This window comes from Callospermophilus lateralis, chromosome 1 (assembly GCF_048772815.1).
Source record: "Callospermophilus lateralis isolate mCalLat2 chromosome 1, mCalLat2.hap1, whole genome shotgun sequence".
Lineage (NCBI taxonomy): Eukaryota > Metazoa > Chordata > Mammalia > Rodentia > Sciuridae > Callospermophilus > Callospermophilus lateralis.
This window is the reverse complement of record NC_135305.1, coordinates 5,685,185-5,708,277: the sequence shown is the minus strand read 5'-3', so window position 1 is coordinate 5,708,277 and position 23,093 is coordinate 5,685,185. Positions and strand designations below refer to the sequence as shown.

General features: G+C 40.8%; 1 protein-coding gene across 15 annotated transcripts in view; it reads right to left on the bottom strand.

Annotated features, from left to right (window-relative positions):
• The window catches only part of Kmt2c (lysine methyltransferase 2C), a 266,290-nt gene that overhangs the window by 11,806 nt on the left and 231,391 nt on the right, over positions 1-23,093 (bottom strand). For 8 of the 15 annotated variants that reach the window (XM_076831496.2, XM_076831532.2, XM_076831548.2 and 5 more), the window contains 15 exons: positions 22,443-22,554; positions 20,256-20,334; positions 18,655-18,718; positions 16,617-16,849; positions 11,374-13,080; positions 10,348-10,560; positions 9,522-9,686; positions 7,650-7,791; positions 7,356-7,503; positions 5,763-5,941; positions 5,511-5,647; positions 4,374-4,623; positions 3,102-3,241; positions 2,433-2,540; positions 12-1,131 (listed from right to left, as the gene is read on the bottom strand). In XM_076831496.2, the coding sequence (XP_076687611.2) occupies positions 12-1,131; positions 2,433-2,540; positions 3,102-3,241; positions 4,374-4,623; positions 5,511-5,647; positions 5,763-5,941; positions 7,356-7,503; positions 7,650-7,791; positions 9,522-9,686; positions 10,348-10,560; positions 11,374-13,080; positions 16,617-16,849; positions 18,655-18,718; positions 20,256-20,334; positions 22,443-22,554 (4,797 nt within the window). The remainder of the gene's footprint in view (positions 1-11; positions 1,132-2,432; positions 2,541-3,101; positions 3,242-4,373; positions 4,624-5,510; positions 5,648-5,762; positions 5,942-7,355; positions 7,504-7,649; positions 7,792-9,521; positions 9,687-10,347; positions 10,561-11,373; positions 13,081-16,616; positions 16,850-18,654; positions 18,719-20,255; positions 20,335-22,442; positions 22,555-23,093) is intronic. The other 7 variants (XM_076831582.2, XM_076831598.2, XM_076831540.2 and 4 more) reach the window with 6 other exon arrangements.

Below are 23,093 nucleotides of genomic sequence, written 5' to 3'. Positions count from 1 at the left end.
GCAGGCCTGACCTTTCGGTGATGTGTCACTCAGGACGAGGTCCTCGTGGCCTTGCTCCACAATCCTGATGACGAACTCTGGGCGCCCGTCCTTCTCCTCAATGGAGCAGAGGTAGCGGCAGCGCCTGTTGGCATAGCGCGTGCTCCAGTACAAGCGGCTGGCCTCGTAGCCCACAGGGAAGAGAGCCTTAGCCGAGTGGAACGCCTGCATCTGCTGGGGAAGCAGCTGACCAATCGTGTGGAAGATGAGGCTCCCAACACGAAAAGTGTGGTCCCGCTCTCCCCGCTGCACGATGCTGGCAATCTGCCGCACCTCGTCGCGTTGAACGTAGACCCTCCTGAAGACTGCAAAGTAACTTAATTCTTGCTCATGGATTCCCTTTGGTTTGTGCATGGGGCAAAGCATAGTTTTGTCCTTAAAAAACATGCATTGTGCTTTAATGGCGCATGTGAAGTGATAAATGTTGGTGCATCGAAATCTGTGACATCCACTGGTGGCGCCTGTCTTGTGACAGAAGACACATTTCATCTGTAGGCCTCTCCTCAGAGCTAGCTCCACATTTATTAAGGCACCAGCCTGCGTCTCATAGACCTCTGTGGACCACAGGGCGCAATTCAAGTGGACCCACAGGTCCAAGTCAAGGTTGAGCAGCCTCGCAGGCCCGTCTGTCAGCCCATCCCCTTCTCCATGGCAGAAGCAACACTTCCGACAGTCTCTGGGCACAGGGTCAGGTTTAAGAGAAGTGCCTAATTCCTTCAGAAACTCATCTATCTCATCCTCACATGGTGGTTTAAATGTCCCCTTGGGGATGACAATATGAATGCTCCATTTCTTCCATTTCATTCCTCTCCACTTTTTGTTCAGTGGCCTACAGTCTTCAAACCCACCATGAACAGTCCTGAGCCGAGGTTTCAGCTTGACTGTCACCTTAAGCTCATCGGGTTTGGCTTCTACTTTGGCTGCTTCAAAGGCCGGAGGGAAGGTGATGGGCGGTGAAGGGGGCGGGGAAGTTTCTTCCTGGAGCTGAGGGAGACAGTGCACACCCAGTGTGGAGATGTTGTTGCTGTACTGGTGAAACACTCTGGATGGCATTGTTCTTGGGGGTGACTGTGGCATCGAAGGAGTGGATTCCTGGCCGTAAGCAGCAGCCATGGAGGAAAAAGAAGAGAGTGACTCACATGCCCTAAAAGTAGTTCTATTTGAGCAAGAAGCCAAGCAGCTGGTTTAATAGGGGTCTGACTTGATGAGAAGGTGGGGTACATGAGGTTTCGGGCTTAGTGGAAGCTGGCCGAGTCCTACTAGAGAAATGGAGAAGGGCAGGGCAGCCAGGGTGGTTCTATCTATGCCTTTTTCACAGTTGTCATTTACAGAATGCTCACCCCTTAAGCCCTCTTGGCATTCCCCTTCCCCGTTATAAAAAGCTGGAAAAATCAGTGCCATCAGAAGTTCTAGCTAATTTAATTTGTACAACACAACAGTGTCATGTGGCAATGTCATTTGGCAAGAGTTAAACTCCACTCCTGTCCACTATTCTCAGGTGGAATTCATGGGGAAGAGGCTCTCTGCCAAAGAGCAGATCCTGCCCGGGTGTCTAGGCTCCTCACTTGGACCAGCTGCTCAGAGCTGGGCCAGGCTGCCACAAAGTAATGAACACCAAAACCACACAGTCCTTCTGCTCACATGCCACATCCTAAACGGTAACTGAAAAGAGCCAGGCCTCGCCCAGGATTCCAAAGTGGGCAGCTAATGCACACCAGCCTAAGAAACTACCTGGTGACAACCTCCTCACTTAGGCTGAGGTGTTTAAACTTAAAGTCCAGATTTACTTGCCAGATGACTTGGATTTTATTATAGTGAGGACTATTGCCTGTTAGCAAGAAGCCTCTTCAGCACGTTCTCCTGTGAAAGCCATGACTAGCAGTCTTGCTTACGGGATAAAATTTCTTTCAAAACATATAATTAACAATATCACTTGCATCAACTACATCCCCAGACTACTTACATCAAGTAAAACAACTTGGTGTGAGCCAAGTGCTTTCTCTCACAGTACATGAATAGACTAAAGTTTTATTTTTGAACAAATTTTCCTATTGAGGTAATATTAATAAAAGTATTTTTAAATGTTAATTAAGACTTAAAAATCTGTAATTTGCAGAGATTCGTAATTTGTAAGGATCAAGATTTCAGTATTAGTGTTCTACTTAGTTCTGAACTTTGAGAACGTAGACTCATCTGCCCACTCCCTCAATGCACGTGGAAGAGCAGCAAAGGCAAGGCTGCCGCTTTCCCTCATCAAGTCAGTGAGCGGCCACCAGGACCCTCACTCAGAGCTCTGCAAGGCAGGGACACATCAGTTCTACTCACTATTATATACTTGGAACACACAAAACCATTCACTACATATTGTTTAGCAGAGATTGCACTAACATTACCTTGTTTTCTGAGTTTTTTGCTTGTGCAGTTGATGAATAAAGAATAAAGCAATTATTACTACAAAAGACGACGTCCTTCTCCATTCTCTTGGTGCTATCTCGAGAATCCTGAAAAGTAGAGAGAAATGTGTGTGTGTGGGGGGGGGGGCGTCTCAACAAGTCAAAACTTAATAAAATCCTCTTAATAAAAAGAGGACATAGGGCTGGGGCATAACTCAGTGGTAGAGCGCTCGCCTCACATGTGAGAGGTAGTGGCTTAGATCCTCAGCACCACATAAAATAAAGTTGTTGTGTCCATCTACAACTAAAAATATATATATAAAAGAGGCTCTACATGTTGACTGTGATTTTTACATTATGTTAAAAATTTTCTTGATCTTAAAAATAAGGTGACCATCTCCCAATCTTTAGCATGTAATTATATTCTCCTAGAAATGTGCAAACTATATCATCCCTATTTCACTATTCAGAACTGTGGTCCTTATCACAAACAACTTGGCAGTTTGCTGGAGTTGCCTGGCTTGAAGCCCTGAGGACAACATACTCATGTCACCCCAGGAACATGTCTCACCATACAGTGGGACGGGGCCCCTCCCAGGTGGAAGAGCAGTCAGTGCCACCGACACCTCCAGGGGTGGGGGTTGGGGGTGGAGATAGAAGGCATAGTACCTTGTTCATGAAGGCCACGTCTTTGAAAGATTTCCGCACACCACTTCCAAGGATAACCACTTTGCAGTGACAGCACCACTGTGGTCTGAGTGCTGTGCTTTCTGCAATACCATGACCAGAGTCTTTATATCCAGACAGACCTAGAGGCAACCAACTTTTGTTAGTAATTAAAACTGACCGGTGACATAAGACATCAGATTACACTGTACTGACCTTGGTTCAACTTACTTTATATTCTTTGATAAAAAATAATGTGACTGGAGTACAAATAAAGAAACACGTTTATTCTCAAACAACTGGGGAAACAATGCTAGCATGAAACAATAACAAAACTAAGTCACCAAGATATATTAGTATTCAATCAAGGCACTCAGTGAGTGGAGGAGGAAGAGAGATTTCTGTCGTTTGAGGTTAAGGTGCCACTAAAACATTTCATGAACAATAAAGAGAAATGTGCAGAGGAAATTTAAATAAGCATGACTTGGAGCATCAGAAAGAAAGAACGCAAAGAGCCAAGACCAAGTTAAAATATAAGTTCAGGATTTGGAGTCTACTCAGAACATCTCTGGGATGGGGGAGGTGGATGGGAGATGACAGAAAGAGCCAGGAAAAACACGGGTGACAGAACCAGCTCCCAGCTAAGAGTTCCAAACTGCAGCATGGATGCTCTCAAAGACTTTAAAGATGAGACCTGAGGAGCTACTAGATTCTAGAAGGGTAACGACAGAAAAAAGATCCCAAGGAAACTGGCGAGCAGGGAGACATGACAAAGTAGGCTGGTCCCAGCATGGCCTGAGGCAGGAGTGTGGTTTTTCAGTGATGGGCAGGGATGTCCCTCTGGGAAGAGGGTGGCCCTGCAAGGGCAGTGTAGATGCAGACAAGGGGAAGAGAGAAGGAAGAGGAGAAGACAAGCAACACACGCCAGACCGGCAGCCTTATCAGCACCACTTGGAGAAGGCAGCCAGTGGCACAGGTTTCAGGGACATGAAGAACAGAAGCTGCTTAAGGGTGAGCAAGTCAGAGGCTTCTTCCAATAGCCTGCAGACAGCTACACTCAACACTCCCTGGATGACAGCAAAACACCACACACCACAGCACAAATGGCTGCACCACACTACAGAAAACAGACCGCCCAGCAAGGCTAATTAACCAAGGACTCACACCAGCACGGTGCCTGTTACTTGTTGAAAATTAAATTGAGACTTTAAAAAGAATAAGTTTAATTTTGAGTCAAGAATGGATTTGGGATTAACAAAAAGCTCACTAGCTCACCATTGCTTGTTGGAGGAAATGGTACATTAGGCTGCTTCAGCCGGTAAGAGCTGGCTAATCTGGGAGGGTGTGCAGATCCTGGTGGAGGCCCACGAAGAAGTAAATGCTGTCGATACTCCAAACCTGGGTTTATTCTGTGGCTATTGACCAAACCCATGGATGGAACATCTGGAGCATTACTAACCTCATAGCTGTTAGGAATTCGGACGTGAAGAAGGTCGGAAAACGCAGCCACAACACTGCTAATGTTCTAAAACAAAACGCAAAGCCTGTGTTAGTCACCCAGAAGGCCACAGCACACCACCACTCTGAAGAGAAACACACTTAGGGTGGATGCTGTTCGCCTGGTGCGTAAAGGGCAAGGAAATCCAACAATTATTATTTAGACTTGAGAGTCTTGGGGAGGTGATGGGACACGTTTTAATGGACCAATATACAAGTGAAGTCTTCATCAACAGAGACCCTCAGGAGGAGAGTTCAACTAACACGAGCAACTTGGGAGCACATTAAGCCATTTAGCTCTCTTAATACCTGAAAGGGATAAAGACCTGAGCATAAGGGATAAGCTGACCTTTTTCAAAAGTTTTCAGAGCAAGCTCACATCACAGGGTGACCAGTCAGCTCTGGCCAAAAGTGTGAAACGGTCCACAAGAATGCTATTCTGTTAACGACCAAAATATTGTGATACAGCATTATGAGCTTGGTCTCCAATAAAATGTCTCTGCAGAATTCAATTTATAAAGATTTAAAAATCCTCAGCAACTCACTAGTATTTGACATAGCAGCTGCTACCTAAAAAAGACTTTTCTACTACTTCTGCAAAACTTTTATTGCTAATAACATTCTTTATTGATGGTTAATTTTCTGCAGCCTTAAGTTTTGAAAAGGTGCCTCTCTAAATGTACATATCTTTTAATAGGAACATGTGGACTCCAACATCCCTTTCTGCCTTGACTTTGGTTAAGATCAATCTCCTGCTAATGCCAGTGCTCAAAAGCAGCCTAGAGGTCTAAATGCCCATTCACCCTACCCTCAACTTTATCTTTTGTTCTCGGTGACTGTGCAATTTATGTAAGCCACCAATATCTTCAATAATGGGACATACTCCATGGCATTCAGAAGTCATTTCATCTTTACCTCAGCAGCTGTAGGATGCAGGGTAATTGCTACAGATATGAGACCGGATCTGGGACCATTTGGGGATGAACCAAAAGGTGATGTAAAAAATAAAGTGCCTGGCTCAGTTTTGATGTCATTCCTTCTTGATTCTGAACCTTGAAAGGAGTGGAGGTAGGGGAGAGAAAGACACATTAATGACTCTTCAAGGTCAAAATATTATAATAGTAAACGAGCAGGAAATGAAGAGGTAATGAGGCTAAGTGGTCTTACTTTTCACAGTTGTGCTAGGAAGAATCGGAATGATGGGGGATGGCACTGGCTCTGGAGGCTCCTCCTTGACCAGTGACAGATCTGGATACCTGCTCACTTCCACTCCAACCACACTCTCAGGAGAGGACGAGGGAACGAAGCTCTCAGGAGTGTCCCGATCACCACAGTGATCCTGTATCCTGGAAGAGGAGCACACACACATCATGGCGTGCAAACCTACCACAGGGCCTTCTCAAACCAACTCCATGTATCCCACAACAAGGATGCTCTCTGAGTGATCAATGGCAATAACATAAGCAGCAAATCAATCAGCTCAAGGTCAAACAAGGACTCTCTTAGGAAAAATATAAACAGGTTTAGCTATGAAATAGTGTAAATAGCTGTGTTTCCTTCTGACCAAAGCTTCAGTATCAAAGTTTAAAGACTTGCCAAAGAGGAAGATGAATACTAACACCTCTGCAAAACTCCAGGTCACTGAGACTAAGGAAGCCTCCTGTTACTTGAACAGGAAGGAGCAGTCCATGCACACATTCAGCATCACAGCTGCAAGCCAACAGCCAGTGGCTGTGAAAACAGCCATTTTGCTGCTGCTGCTGACCATGGCAAGAGGGGAGAAAACCTGGGTGCTGTGGCTTCACAGATACTTCTTTTTATTAACTGACAAAGTAAGGTGAAAAAAGAAGAAAGTGGTCCCTCCTGTCTAGTCTAGGACCTGGGTCCACCAAGGAAATGGTGAAGTCCCAGACTAACAGCTGCAGACTATTCCTGGGACTGCTGTCTGTCTCCCACACCTCCCGCTCATGCTGACGGAGACCTGAGAAAGGCTTCTGGACAGCGTCCTATGAAGTCCACGGTTGGAGCAGACACTGTACTGGGTCACCAAACACCATGCCCAGCAAGCTGCTGTTCACAGCCCCTGAAAAGAGCAATGATGCCTACTCTCGGCAGTGAGGTACAAGAGACAGAAGACCTGGACTCTGAACCGACAAGTTGCTCTTTTCTTTGGTCCAGTTTTCTCATTAGTAAAGTAAGAGACTGAGAGTCAGTGGATGTCTCATCAAATAGAAGTTATTATGCCAGATTTTCCAAGGAAAAGATGAAAACTTGAAGTATATCTCAACTCCTTGGAACTAACTAGTTGGGTGCTGATTAACTACTATGGGAACCTGATTCTCCCCAATCACAATCCTGGAGCCAAAGAACTAACACAAACTGGTGTCAAGCTCTCTGCACATCAGCACTCTAGTATCTGCAGGTGCTTATCTATCCTTCAGACATCCATGAGCATCAGTGCACCCAACACATGACCCTCACAGCCTGCGGAGGACGGTGATCTTTGAAATCCTACCCATGAAGGTCTTTCATTGCTTTAATGTCTGTTCAATTATCATTTGTTGAATTCTCTAAATTATGCAAGATTTTTAAAATACATAATAAGTATATCTGGTAATAACAATGTCTTATAAAATTAATAAGCTCAAGAACATTACTCAAATTTTACCCGTCCAATGTTTTTATATACTATTTCTTTACACATTATGCTAAATACATAAGAAAAGGAAATATCAAAAATTTAAGAAAATTCACTTGTACCTTAATTCTTCCTGATTATTGTGAGGTGGTGTTGGGAGAGATGCTGGAACATCGACTGTCTTTGGGCCTTGAGCAAGAGCTCTGGCCAGCAAGTCGTCCTGGGGCCGGAAGGGCAGTGGAAATGGCTTCGGTCCTAGAGCTTTGGTAACTGCAAAAGCCAACATATAAAACCATAAGTACATTTAGTCAAAGTTGATAAGCAGACAGCACTGGACAGTACTACTGTCACTGTACCAGACACAGCTGGTAAAGGTACACTTATCATAGGTATAAAACGTGGAGGCACAATCGTACCTTCATGGCTCACCAACACTCCAGCTTTTCCAGCAAGTTCTTCAGTTGTTGCAAAACCATTTGCCATCTTCTGACAAGCCATAGGAGGTGGTGTAGGAGGAAGAGAGGCAGGGGGTGTTGGAGGATTACTTAAATTATTCTGCTGCAGGAGACCAAAAAATTTTAAATTATATGCTACTGAGCAAATATGCAACGAGCTTGCTAATACCTAGTTCTGTGAATTTTTAGCAAATAGAAGCAAGGCTACAAAAATGTACTCAAGTTGCATCTTCATTTCCAAATGCAGGAAGAAAAATATACATATAAAGCTAGAAGGGGTTTTGCAGAACTACTACTTATGATTTTGTGGATACATTATGATCCATTTGCTTATTGGACCTGGAGCTTGAGTACTTAGCTTTGCAATGAAGAAACAAATTTCCATTAGGTCTAAGACTATTATATGCTACTCCTTTTCAGATTTCATGGTTATAACAATTAGTAAAAGACAGCTTTAAAACTCTAATAAATTGTAATAAGTTCTAAAAATTTATTTTATTAAATTCTCATAAAGATATGCCCTAGTTCTATGAAAAACTGAAGAATTTGTAATCCTAAACTTTAATTGCAACTTAAGATCTGATTGTTCAAGATCTCGTAAAAAAAGGCAAAAGGAGTAACAAAGTGCTATAAGGACCAAATATATTAACAGGTTCCTTTTCAAACATCTTTCCCACTTTAATATTTTCCACCAACTTGCCACTTATTGTTTATCATCTCAAGGAACGTTGGAATCTACCATAATGCTATGCAAATCAAAAGTAGAGTGGAATTATAAATCTTGCAAAGATATGGGATTTCATTAAGTTCATGAAGTAATGGTGATAAACATCTTGCATTGAGAGGGTTTGTAACTGAAGAACAGCCCACATGGACAGAAGAGGGAGCATGAGAGAAGTTTTCAAATATTAAAGTCAGAAGAGAAGACAGGAAAATACTCTCAAACATTTTGCAAAAATGATCTTTTTAAATAAGTCAGATGTGAATTGAAGGTGTGTGTGAGATGCCATTATGAAACTTTTAGAAAAGTAATACCAAAAGATAAACTGATTTGGTTCTATAGTATTTTAATACCTAGCAACTAGTGTCAAAATTATCAGATAAAACGTATTTAGAACTTTTTAATTATTTCATTTTTCAAGGTAAAAGGCTAACCTTTTTTTTTTTTTCCCTTTTATTAAGTACTAGGGATTGAAACCATAGGTGCTTTACCACTGAGCTATAACCCCAATCCTTTTTATTTTTGAGACAGGGCCTCACTAAGTGCTTAGGGTCTCACTAAGCTGCTGAGGCTGGCCTTGAATTTGTGATTCTCCCTCCTCAGCCTCCTGAGTTGCTGGCATTGCAGGTGTGTACCACCAAACCTGACCTTAACCACTTTTTAAAAATCCCAGTATTTACTAGGAATTTGAATTCATTTTATAAAATAATAAAGGTTATAAGGAACCTGTATTTCCCTTACCATGGAAACTTTTAAAATTTGTATTCTTACCTACAGAAAATATCTTTTTTGGGGGCCTGGGGGTGGGAAGGAATCGGGTTCATTCAAAGCTGGCCCTAAAGAAGACCAAGGAGTTAGCTCCAAGAGCTCTAACTTCAGGGGATTCAGAGGACTCTTATGGGAAGGTACAGGAGGCAGTGAGCCCTGGAGAAACTTTCAAGTATTCGTGTGAGAACTACCTCACCAGGTAAAATTTTTATCTGTTGGCTGTTTTAAGTTTTTGGGATACCTGGAAGCTTAGGTGTAAACTAGGTGCAAAACCAAGACACACTCCACCAACTGTGATAAGGCATCCAAAGATGAAGCAAGGCAACATTGGTGAAGAAACATACCTTGTAGATCAACTGAGAATAGTAGTCCGAAACCCCTTCAAGGGTGGCACTGCCAAAAGTTCCTAGAAGTCGATTCCCACTATTAAATTGGCCACTGCCATAAGGAAGAAAGTGCGCAAAGTTCACTCCAATGATCGGTTCCATTAGAGGGAGCAGAGAGAGCTGCTATTAAAAAACACATTTAAGAGTAATGTACACGATAAGCAAAACTGAGTGTTCCTCAACTTCCTAAGACCCGAAGCAATTTAGGCAAATAAGACGTGAGAAAAATGAGACTTAAAATTTTGAAGTATCAAAATGTTGGAGAGAGAAATAATGAGCTCCAAAATAAGCTCTGTTCCCATCTGTCCTAAAAGGATGTTACCAAGGTGTCTCAAGAAATACAGGTTCCTCCCCTTTGCTCGGCAAGAAATCAGGCCTGAGCTGAGGCTAGGCACCACCAGCAGCAGTCAGGAGCCATCTCCCTGCTCTGTAACCACCATAGATGCGGAAAAGTAGAGTTTAGATGAGCAGTGTCCTGTGGCTGCAGTCACAAGAAGTAAGAATAGTTTTTCCTGGTGCCAAGGCTGCTCCTGACCATCGCTTAACTGATCTGTCTACTGTGCTATGAATTTCAGGGGCCAAGACGATAAGGTACAATATTGCTTGGAAAGAGGAAATCTACTGGGTTTCTAGTCCAGGTGTCCTTTATCCTTGTAGCTCTCTACTTTGGAAATCTCTAATTTGGAAATCATCAAAATAAAGAGAAAGCTGGATTTCACAGGCTGAAAAGCACTTGCGCTCTCACTTCCTGCAAGTTTTAAGGTGGCTGCTCTGAAAGACTCACCTGTTTCAGATGGGTGAAGGAGTCAGAGTTGGAGTACATGGTCTGCTTCTCCTCTTCATCCTTTTTCCTTTTCTTTGAGCGAGGTGCCGCCTTCTCCCCAGTCCTCTGAGTCCGTTTGCTTCGCTGTTTCTTGATTTCACTTCCTCCATCTGTTTTTGGCAACTGGTTGTTGCCACATCCAAAATCACCTTGCATTTGAGCCCCCAAAGTTTGCTAATGTAATTGGAAAGTTAAAAGTAAGTGAACTATCAACACGTTTGAGTCTTAGTTTATGCCCAACCTGTTCAAATCTATGGATCTTATTCCTAACACAGTACCAAAATCTAGGGAGGGAAGACATATAGTGGTGCCCAAGGTTTTGACTGTTTTCTGAAAATATCATTCCCTCTTTTTCAGGCATTATTCTCAAAGGTGAAAAAAACCAGTTGCAGAGCTTGATGTCATATTTGCAATTAAGCTCTTCCTTCAAATGAAAAACAAAAGCAAATCCAATGTTGATAACTTCAAATAAGTAGAATACTGATAGTGAGAAAACCACAATGAAACACTGTTGACATGTAAGATTATAGTTGTACAATATTAATTAGTGATGACAACATGGTTTCCAGAGTGGGTGATCCCTGAGCATTTGAGGACATTAACAGTGTTACCAGGGCCATCTTCCACATTTTACAGAGTTTAATGGAAATTACATGCTTATTTAAAATACAGGCACATTTATCTTCTTTCTTTAGTTAGATCAGCTCAGTGTGGTAACCAGCAGAAAGACATGTTATGCATGAAACTGCAAGCCATGTCTTTTTAAAAAAAAAAAAAAAAGTAAACAAAATATTACTTATTATTGTTTATAGGTTAAGTAAAAACACAGATTCCATGGAGATAGAAACAACAAAATATACAGTGGGTCTTTAGAGTTAAAAGGTTGCAGAACCATATTGAAAATGATAAGCCATTGGAATCTGGGATAGGTATAATTTAAAACAAAACAAAACAAAAAAAGTAGTAGTTTTCATGATTCACACTTACCAATCCTTCCACTGGGTTCTGTGTGTCTACCAGTTTGTTATCCTTTGCACTGCTGTCTTCTGAACAGAAACTGCTCTCTGATCTCTGACTTAAAAGGGAAGAAGATTTTTTATTTTTCAACAAGTGTTTTAGAAGTTCATTCCCTGACTCTCCTTTGGTAACATGGACTCCAGCCAAATGGGGAGGACTCTGCACCAAGGAGACAGGACCAGCTGCAGTGTCTGCTTCCTTACTACCAGTTTGCTCCTCCAATTTAGTGTCCTCTTGACCCGGGCATGGCTCTGATTCAGCTTTTTCCAGTTTCACTTCTTCACTTTTGGCAGGGGTTTCTATGGAGAGCTCATCCATCTCCGAATTTGCATAAGTCTGTGGGTTTGGAGCTCCTTGTGAGAAATCACTACTGGGAAGTCTGTTTTCCAACTCTGCACATGGCTGGGCTGCTGCCACACTGCCAGGTGAAGGGCCACCTGGTTGCCCTGTCTCCTCTCCCTGCTGAGGACGCTCACCAGGTGTGCTTGCCGAGGGAGTGGAGGCAGTTTCTGAGATGCCTGGTGTTGGGGGAGCAGTTGTATCTGAGTGAGGAGTTGATGGTGCTTTGGTGGATTCTGCATCATCGTCTTTCTTCTTCTTCCTTGTTCTGCGCTTCTTCCCTTTTTCTTCTGGGATTATATCAGAGTACAACTGAATGAGAGACTGAGTTGATCCCGGATAACTCTGTCCATGGGTTATGGTAGGGTCTGGGCCACAGGGGAGGCCGCTGTTTGCTACTGGAGGTGTTACTGGTAAAGCAGGGGTGAATGGGGGCCTCAATGGGGACTGCTGGAAGGTGGTTCCAGAAAGACTTCCATGACCCTGCTTAACAGAATGGAAGCTGGGGCTTCCACTAGGAACAGACGGTGAATCAGGAACAAATGAGGGAGGTACCACCTGTCTTCGTTCATTGGTTTGAGTAAAATTTTGGGTGGGGGGTGAGTTAACAGATCTGTGTTGTACATTCTGCTGCTGTAAAACCTGCCCCATCTGCTGTTGGTGTTGTGGAGACTGCTGAAGGGGTCGTGGAGGCTGCATAAAATCGCAAGGACGGTCAGAACCATAGAATGGAACCTGGTTCACAGATGTCCTGCAGGCCAGCTCAGAGCCCATCAGGCCATGCTGCTCCATTTCCATCCTCTGCTGCAAAGCTCTCTGTCTGTCTACTTCTTGCATCAGCTGGATTCTTTGTCTTTCCTGCTGTTCTCGTAAACGTTCCTTCCGCTCCCGTTCTTGAAAACTTTCACTGAAAGGGTTGTTATCATCAAATTCGACTCGTGGTGGTGGCCCACTCTGTGGGTTTGCATTGGACACTGTACCTGGGGCTGATGTGCAAGTTTTCATTGGTATTTGGGCAATTGGGGGCTGAATCCGAGGAGGATTGAGGGGCAGGTGAGCAGGAACATTGATAGGTTGCCAGCCAGGTAGACTGGGCATTCGAGCAGGGCTAGCGTGGCCAGGGATGACCGCTGTGTGCTGCTGGTGCTGCAGCTGCTGCGGCACTATGGGGAAGTTAGGTTGGCTCATGGTGGGTGGAGTGGCACCTGGAACCAGAGGTGGTTGGGGCTGGACACCAGGCATTAGGATGGGGGGTCCCAGTGCACACTGCTGCTGCTGCTGCTGTTTGATCCGATAATCTTCAATCAACTCAGCATGCTCTTTCTGTTGTTTACGAATCTGAAATAAGTATTAAGTAAGTTATATATCATTTAAACTACCCATTGAAAAGATAAAACAATGCACACAGTTATACAGGAAGCAGCTAATTTATAAGGCCTTAGAAATTACACAAATATATAAGGTCAGAATAACTGAGATTTAACTCGAATTTAAATTTTTAAAACATTTTTTTAGTTGTAGTTGGACATGATACTTTTATTTTATTTATTTTTATGTGGTGCTGAGGATCAAACTCAGTGCCTTTCATGTGCTAGGCGAGTGCTCTACCACTGAGCCACAACCCCAGCACCTCGAATTTTAACTTTTTAAACATTAAAATTTTGCTTCTTAAATATGCAAAATAGTACATTTTAAACAAAATGAACTACTAGCATGTATGCCATGCTCCTCCCTGAGATGTAGGAAAACTGTAGGCATGCCCTAGCTCTCTCCTTTTACCTCGACCCTTGAATGCCAAATAGGTCATCAATACATCTATTATAGCCACCTATGAAAATTCAGACAGGGTTCTTGCAATTGCCATGTTTGCTCACCAGAAATGCAGCCTCAACCTGTGCACCAATGTTCCTGTCTGTACGTGAAGGGCACAGGCTTCGTTAAGTTGGACTAAGTGATCTTCCTTGAGTGGACTGCTCAAGGCAGCCACTCAATGAAAGAGACCATGCTAGCTCCTTGTACATAAAACAAAATTTAAAAAAAAACCTCCAAACAATACCCTATCCAAAAACTAGATTTATAACATTCTTTGTATTTGATGGATACCATACTCAAAATCATAATTTTTGAAACCTATACAAGCTCTGAGATAATATTGTCAGTTGTTTCTAATCAGGCTCTAAGTAATGACTAATGTCAACTCAATCATTCCAAAAATGTTTGTGCCTCAATGCGCCAAGTGCTAGGACAAAATATCAGTCAAATAGTAGTCCATCTTTCTGTGGACCTTGCCATGAGGAAGTTAGGGAAAGAAGGAATGCAAAATATTGTTATGTATCTTTCAAAATCACTTGATTTTCAATAAATATTATACTGATATACTGAACAAGGCCGAACATGATGAGATGCCAGGGTGCTTCCCAAGTGCTCCTAACAGTAGTTTTTCAACTTTCAATTTCTTATGTTTCCCAGCCAGACCAACGTCTTCTATAAGTAAGGGTGTTTGGTCTTTTCTCTAGTAGCTGTGTGACTTCTCATTTCTTGTCCTTGTCTTTTCTACCCAGTTTACCAGTGAGAACTGAGGCACTGCACTGCACTGATGGCAGTGAGGTACATAGCACATGAAACAGCATCTACCCTAGGATGATTTCTATGCACATAAACACATGTCTTTCCTCTGGCATTTCTGACTACTTTTAAAAACTTTACTATCAACCACCTTTGTTACATTTGTTTCTGAGACCAGGCTGGATCATAGGCAACTATGTTGTAACAATGTGTCTCACTTTTCAAATTAAGTGCAGTATTAGCTTCTATAGAGGATCTGATCTATGGGGATATGTGCAAAAACTAGGCCCTTGACAAAAACATCTCATACAGATACAGCAAAGTCAGTAAAAGTGCTAAATATACTTAATTATGAAATTATCTACTTTTAAAAGAACATTTACCCACACTAAATATTTAAGTTTAAAATGTAAAAAGAAAAGAAGCTTCTCATTTTATAATGGTTCTAGTTTTAAACTATAGCAATATTATAATCACCTGCCACTGTTATATTATTTTGGTAGCTATGGCTTGCAGGGGAGACTGGAGTCCAAAGCCATAATCAAATAGTTAGCTACCTGCAACACATCACCGGAAACTGGACTGACACAGCAGTTCTCATCAGGAAAATGGGCCAGTATTATTTCCAGAAGTAGAAAACAGGGCTGAGATGAGTGATGAGATACCAGGGTATTTCCCAAGTGCTCCTAACATAGCAGCATCCCAACTCTACTGAGTCAGTATATTCTGCCCCCTTCTACACTAACACACCTGGCTTTCTTTAAAATTGTAATGTAAACATTATGATTGACAAATTAGAGGCAGAGTTTAATCTTTGGTGTATAAATCTAAGAACTTTAGCATATATGGAATTAACATCACCATCATCACAATCAAGACGGAGATGCAATTCATGACTCCTGAAAACTCCATTATGCCACTTATTTATATCATATACTCTTCCATCCATCACCCATGGCCATCGTTCAGCTATTATTCATTTTTATAATTCTATAATTTCAAGAAAGTAATGCAATTAGAACCAGTACATAAACCTTTTGGGATTTCCTCAGCATAATGCTCTTGAGATTCAAGTTGACTGCATCTATCAGAAGCTCAACTGTTATCATTGTGTGGTATTCCACTGTATGGGGTACCACACTTTAACCTTTCATCTTTGGGGTGGGGGGTCATTTTTTTGAGATGTGGGTCTTTCTATGTTGCCCACCCACACTGGTCTTGAACTCATAGGCTCAAGAGATGCTCCTACCTCAGCCACCTGAGTGGTGGGAGCTAAACAGGTATCAATGTGACCAGCCAATCATTCCAGTTTTCAATGAATATAAATATTCATGTAGAGGTTTTTGCGCAAACCTAAGGGTAGTTTTTTTTTTTGGGGGGGGGGGGCGGGGGCTTGGGTAAATACCTAGGTGTGTGCTCTAAAATCACTGTGAATACTTTGTTTTAAAGAGAATTTTCCTTTTCAGTATAATTATTTAGTTTTAACATCTTAAGAAATTTCTGGTGTATAGTGCAAGATAACAGCAAAAATGATTCATTTTTCAAAACTGAGTCATTTACATAAGATATACCAATGTATTTTAAAACCAAAACACTAAGAAAAAAATAATTTAAAAAGCCTAAGAACCACCAGAATGATTCAAATGTTGTATCTGAAATTCCACTGGAAACCAAGGAACCCAAGGTAGTTAAAAAAGGTCAACGCCTACAGAAAGCATACTTCTCATCCCTAATTCTATTTCCATCTAGAATCTCCCTGTGAACCATGTTCTCAAAAAAGTCACATGCTGTAGCCAGGAATAGAGCATAGCTTGTGATCCCAGAAACTGAGAAGTCAGGGCAGGAGGATCCCAAGTTCAAGGCCAGCCTCAGCAACTTATCATGAACCTGTCTCAAAATAAAAATAAAGAAGGGCTGCAGGTATAGCTTAGTAGTAAAGCACCCTTGAGTTAAATATCCACTAACAACCCCACCAAACACACACACACCAAAGACTCTTAGATGACACAGGAGCGTAGAGTGATTTCTTAGTGCAGAGGAAATAATGGAATTTCTTTGAAGATCCTAGGGTTGCTAAAAATATAAAAATAGTTCTTCTAAATCAGAACTATGAAAACTGATCTCTCCATGGCAGTTAGTACCTATGTGCTCGGATGGCCACTCTCAGGAGAGGACTGGGGCTGGTATGGCTGTGGTTAATAAGCAGTGCCCAGGCAATTTACTTACACATGACATTTAATACCAACCAGGACCCCGCGCTCCCAGTGAGCCACACATCACATATCACTCTGGTGCTGCCTATCTGTTACCTGCTCCAGCTGCTTCTGAACCATGCTTTGCTGCTCAGTAACGTGCTTGAGCTGCTCTGCATCCTCTTCTGGGAATTCTCGCCCTGCCTTCTTGGCAGTGCGCTGTTTAGCTGAAAGGGCCTTCTTAGATTTTCTATGTGCACCAATTTGTTCTTCAAGATACTTCTGCTGCATCTGAAGAAGCTGCTGGGTCTCCTGAAGCCATTCTTCATACTGTTTACGTTGTGAGTCGTCTGAGGGAAAAATAAAAAATTCATCTGTGTTTATTTTCTAAAGGGCCCGAGATTATCATTAAGAGTTACACAAATCTATTCTGTAAGGAAATACAGTTTCATCATGATCATTTAATAGAAAATTTGAAAACAAGATTCTAAATATTAGACTATTATGTAATTATAAAGTAGAAGAGTTTAGAAAAACATTTAATGAAGGAAACCAGAAAATACATACTTAGGACACTGGTTAATACTTATAAATACTACAAAACACAATCATAGAAATGAAATGCTTTCTACCTATAAGACTATCAAATGATCTAACCCAAAAGTCAAACAATAAGTTATATGTTTATGAATTCAACTTTACCAATTTTTGAAGAGACAAAGTAAGTCTGTTCTATTAAGGTCCAGAGAATGGACCAGGTAATCATTTCCCATTGAATTTCCCTTAATTTATAAAGCTTGCCCTCTTTCTTACTAGTGAAAAAAATACACAAAACCGGGGTGGCAGGGGGATTCATAATATTGGATCCAATGTGAAGGACCAATGTGAAACCTACTTTTTATAAAGGACATCCATAAATTGAAAACACTGGTAATTTGTTTTATTGATTTTGTAACTTACATCTCTATAAATAAGGGGAGGGAACAGTTAAGCAAGTAAAATCTTTTCTACTCCTAGGATTGCGGCTATAACTCCCCAGACAGTCACTTCTCTTCCTCTTGCACCAACACTCCCCTCCTTACTTTCTAAGGGCACTTTACTCCATTGATGCCAACCCCACCCCACCCCCCCCAAAAAAAGTGTAGGGGGTCATCTCATGTAGTGAAAAATTGTGAGTATACCTCTTTGACTCACAGCAAGACAAAGAAAGAAATACAATCCTAGAAGGACATCTGAAAATAACATCAATGATAACAATATCATCATACATTAAGAATCCAACCAAAGCCAATGGGCCCAATAAAGCCAGAAAAAGCCAGTTGGTTACAGTAGTTGTTTTTAATGCAAATATGTATTCAAATTATAATCATAATTAGTGCAGGGGAATTCCAAAAGGTCAAACTTTGGGTTTGTTCCTAAACCCAGAAGTTCCAGCACATGTATGAACTTAAAATCTAGTCTATAAAATTTGAAGGGCATTTTTCAAGAACAGGCTTTTTCACAAGGTTTCAGAAGTTCTGCTTCTGGTAGAATGAGACCTACCGCAAGGAAAGCCTTTCTGGTTTCTGGAACCAGGAGAGCAGAGGTGAGCAAAATGAAAGATAATGGTGAAAAAAGTTAGCTAAACAGTCTGAAGATTTCAAAAGGTTCAGTTTGGGCAGAACTTTTAAATACTATCCTGAACCACCTTGGGACCCCTGAGGTAAACTAGAAAGGACTCAGGGGCATCCTGCTTACTTGACCTTCACACCATGCTGCAAACTAGCTTCTCTCTGAGCATACGCCCTTTGTCTTTCCCAGTTAGCATCCCTGTCACTTAGGTAGACTGTCATGAGAGCAAATGGTGTTCTAATTCTACAGACTGTAAAGTGCCCAATCTACAAACAAAAACAGCAACAACAGTTTTGAAGAGAATGGGGAAGATGACTTTTCTGTATTAAAATACGTATTTCTAATTCTTCATGCACGGTGAAAAAAAGCAACGAAAATACATGCCTTGCAGAAGACAACCCTAACAGGGAGGGATGCCTGTTAAAAAAGGAGAACCCTCAGGTAAAGGCAGCACTCCTAAACTAACTCCAACTGCTCAAAACAGCACAAACACAGTCAAACAAGCAACCCCAGAAAACATGTGACTTATTAGATTTATACTTACTGACAAAGCCTGGACCAAAATTTGGAGGATTAGGCCTAGAAATCTGATGTGTTATACTGCCATCCTAAAATAAGTAAAATTTACAAATATGTTTAATTCCACACTTCAGATAAAGGGAAAAGAAAAAACTTTATAAAAAGAAGGAAAAAAAAAGAAAGAAAGAAAGAAAGAAAAAAGAAAAATAGAAAAAATAAATAAACCCTTTAATTTTCTAAAATATCTTTAGTTTTGATTTTTATAAAAATTAAGAAAAATTAGTGGGGTGATGATCTAAATTATGAAATTTTATTTTATGTCTCTGTACTATTATATTTGCATGATTTCAGATAAAAATAATTATGTTTGAGATAAACAATTATGTAAGAAATATAATACTAGCATAAATCCAATACTGCTAGTACTAGACTAGAGATCCATAGAAAACCTCACTTCTTAATTAAGTCTACTTAATTTCTTCTATCATTGAATTGATAAACACACGTTCCACATTTTTAAACACCAGTCCATAGCACAGTTATTTATAAGAACTAATGTTCTTACATACAAATAGTAAAAGAGAAATTCACTAATAGAAATGTCTTATTTTATAAATAAATATCTTGTTTCTTTGAAGGTGTTATTCTAATAATTCCTAGGCAACCACCTGATTAATAAAATGGATTTTGAAAAACTGTTTACATGATTGTCACAAGTTCTGCTAGACACAAACTGTACAAATAGTCACAATTGTAAGTGATACTAAGCAGCCACAATGCACAAAGTGCAATCTTTATAACACTGCAATGAGGTTGGCATGACATTTGACAGAGCAGAAGAGAGATTAAAAAACTTGCCCCAAGTTGCAGAGTAAATTCAGAGTTGGTTTTTAAAAATTTAATCTATGCTATTTCCAATGTATCAAATGGTGTCTCCTTTTAATAAGGAAAAAAGATATAATCAACAGCATAAATAAGTGTAACTGGCAGAGTAAAACGAAAAATTCCAAAAGGACATACAGTAGGTAGCTCTTGTTTTCCAGGTAGACACATTTAACAAAAAACAAAAAACAAACAAACAAAAAAACACTGTAGAAATACCACATGAAAGGAGGAATTCCATTTCTCCAGAAACTACCTAACAGCAAGAATACAAAATAAAGATTCACGCTTCAAGCTTATTTTAAACAGAGCATATCCTCAGAACTAAGTCATGCTAAGGAAGATATGAAACACAACCACCCATGTCAAAACAGAATGATTCTGCTCTTTTGTTGCTACTGTTTTACATTCTAAACATAATAGATTCATTCCAAAGTTCGTCTTCCGGGGGCAATAAATGTATGCATGTATGTATGTAAAACCAGATGCCCTAGTCATTTGGTTTCCTGCCAGGTGACTTTTAACCCTTAAGTGTAGGTCCTTTCCAGAAATTACATTCAATGTTTTTAACCTCAACTTGTTTTCTGTTCTAAAAGCAGTTTAACCCCTCCATTTCTGCTGCATTGACGGTACAAACAGGCAGGGCCCTAGGCTACCCTTCTGTGTGGAGTGGCCTTACTGTGAGATGGGTTTGGTGGGAAACAGGACAGTGTGCCCTCCAGAGTGACACATGAGCAGGGTTACCTGAGCAACAGCCTGAGGAACCACGTTCTGTCCTTCACTGCCCTGTGCTCCAGCCACTGGTGGGCCCATGAAGGGGAACCTGTAAGAAAAAAAACCCACTATGTGTCAAACGGTGAGCGTCTCAAACTAAAACTTGTTTTAGGTGCCCAAGAATGTTCTTCTCCAGGGAAGGAAGAATTGTGGCAATGTGTCCCTGTTGAGAGGCCTCATAAGCTCCATTTTCTGTGCATCCAGCAGAACCTTCTCCACTTCACCATCTGTGAACCTGGGTGATTGTTACTCTAACAGCATCTGGGGATAGTTTCAGGGAGGCTGTGGAGAAAAGCCAGCTAAACTAATTCCAGAGGCTGGATTCTGTTATGTGACTCTAATATGAATTGAATTCAAGCCTTTAGGCATAAAAATAGAGCAAAGATTCAGCTTTATTACATAAACTAAGGACATTTTTTCCTTTTCTAATTTTTATTAAAAATTAATTAGCAGCTTATCTATTTATATCCTAAAACAAAAAATTTTACTCAAAGGTTCATATATTTTCAGTAGATATATATTTCTGTATCTACTGAAAAAGCCGTTTAACAATTGGTGACTGACCAATACAGTGAAATGTCCCTTACTCAAATTAGACTGATAAGCCTTCCACAGAAACATACGGCCTATATGAAAACATTTCCTCCAGAGTTACTGAGTGCTTTAACATATCAAGATACACACATAGCACAAACACATTTCAAAACACACTCCAAACACTGTGGCATTTAGGTAGTACTGAAGTTTAGAATGTGCATTTTTGATTTCTGACTCAGGGCTGTGAATCACTCACCATCCCTTCTGTGACTACAGCTTTGTCTAAAATGATACTCAATCCAGACTTAGGTATCTGCATCCTTATGGAACTACCATACTACTCTCAAAGGGTCCATCATGTCCATTTCTGTGAAGCACTCAAGAGAACAGTGACTAAACATTGAGCACACAAGCACATGCTTAACTGGTAGAAAGATGATACTGACTGGGCATCAGATGCTGGAAGACTTCTGACTCTGAGGCTTACATTTAAAATGTTCTGAGAAGAAATCCAAAGGTTTCACTAGAATGCCAAGTAGTCTCAAGACAAAAAGGTTAAGAACCCTAGTGATGGAGGAACAGTGCTAATCAACACTGCTCAGCATTGAAAGTCACTAGGTACCACCACCTTTACTTTGATCCCAAGAATGTTAATCATGTCCAGAGTATCCACAGGGGTGGGTGTGTGTGTGTGTGTGTGTGTGTGTGTGTGTGTGTATTTATATATTTATTTTTTGGGGATGGGGGTGCTGGGGATTAAACCTAGGGCCTTGTATATGTGAAGCAAGCACTCTACCAAGTGAGCTATATCCCCAGCCCCAAAAACTATATTCTTAAGGATTCAAATTTCTCTGAAGTATCATCTTTTTCTTAAATTTATGCAATTTTATATTCGATTCGATAATTATATCCCCTTTAATAAAAATGTTTTCAACAAGATTATTAGGCTAAACTGAGCCTCTCTGCTTGCTGTACTGACAGGTTCTCAAACAACAATTCACAGTGTTCACTGGAAATGGAAATATGCAGTACCATCCCTAGATGTTCTCACTCAGTAGGTCTGCAGTTGAACAAAGAACCTGCATTTTCAAAAAACTACAACAAAAAGCCACGTAATTCTGACAGTGGTTCATGATCAAAATATAAAAAATATGGCCTTGTAGTCGTACTTATTCTACTTTCACAATTACGCTAACAACACTTAGAGCCACCTTTAATGCATAATTCCTTTTTTACTGCTGTGCATGAAAACTTATGAAATCTTCAAGTCCTAGCATCTTCATCAGTTCTTTGACTTTCTCTTCTGGTTCAAAATCAGTTTGGCGATATTTTAGAGCTGAATTCACAATTGCCTTAATCAAAGCTTTTATGTTAACTGAAAAATTTTTAGTAAGCACTGCCAATGAAACAAAACAACAACACCCCCGCCCCGTACTTTGTGTTTACCCTACCTAAAATTAATGGAGATTCTTTATACGTGTACAGCTCTTTCTCACCGTATCCCACAGTATCACAATCACTGTTCATTTCTGGAAAGCGAGCGAGTCTCGCATGTTCTTTCCAGGACTAGCACCAACCTCATGCAGTTCAGACACCCATGGGATGCAAACCTGAACCTACCTGCTCATCACCATTGGTGGCATGCCTAGAGTGCTCTGTGCCATCACTTTGTTTATGCCTTTGAGGGCCACCATTTTGGCTTTCATTATAGGATCTGTAATTGCATCAAAATCTAAAGAAAAAAAATATATTTTAAAAGTTACTTACTTCATAGTACTTGGCTCAAGGTACATTAAATGACATGTAAGTACAACAAACTGTGCAATTTACAGATTTCCATACCACCTTATTATTATTTAATAATCAGTACAGGTTTTTATACTAGATGAGGGAATCATGAGATCGTTAACAACCTTATTCTGAATTTGATTACACTTCAGTAATCCATAATTGAAGCACACTTTAACACTCAGTCCTGCAACAACTAAATAAAGAAGTCTATTGAGTCTAAGCGAGAGCATAGCAAAAATGTACAGCAATACAAGTCCCTCCCACCCAAACTTCTGCAATGCTGGTCAGGATGGTTTACCACTGTAGCGTCAAGAATAAGAACCTGCAGATATTTAAATACTAAGAAATAAATCAGTCTTCTCTCTTTAAAAGAAAAATGTATAAATTCCTTGAGGTCAGCCCTCAAAAGTATTGGGAGGCTACCAAGAAATATCTTTTTGTATATAAATGGAGAAAAGGAGCTCCATGACAAAATTGGCA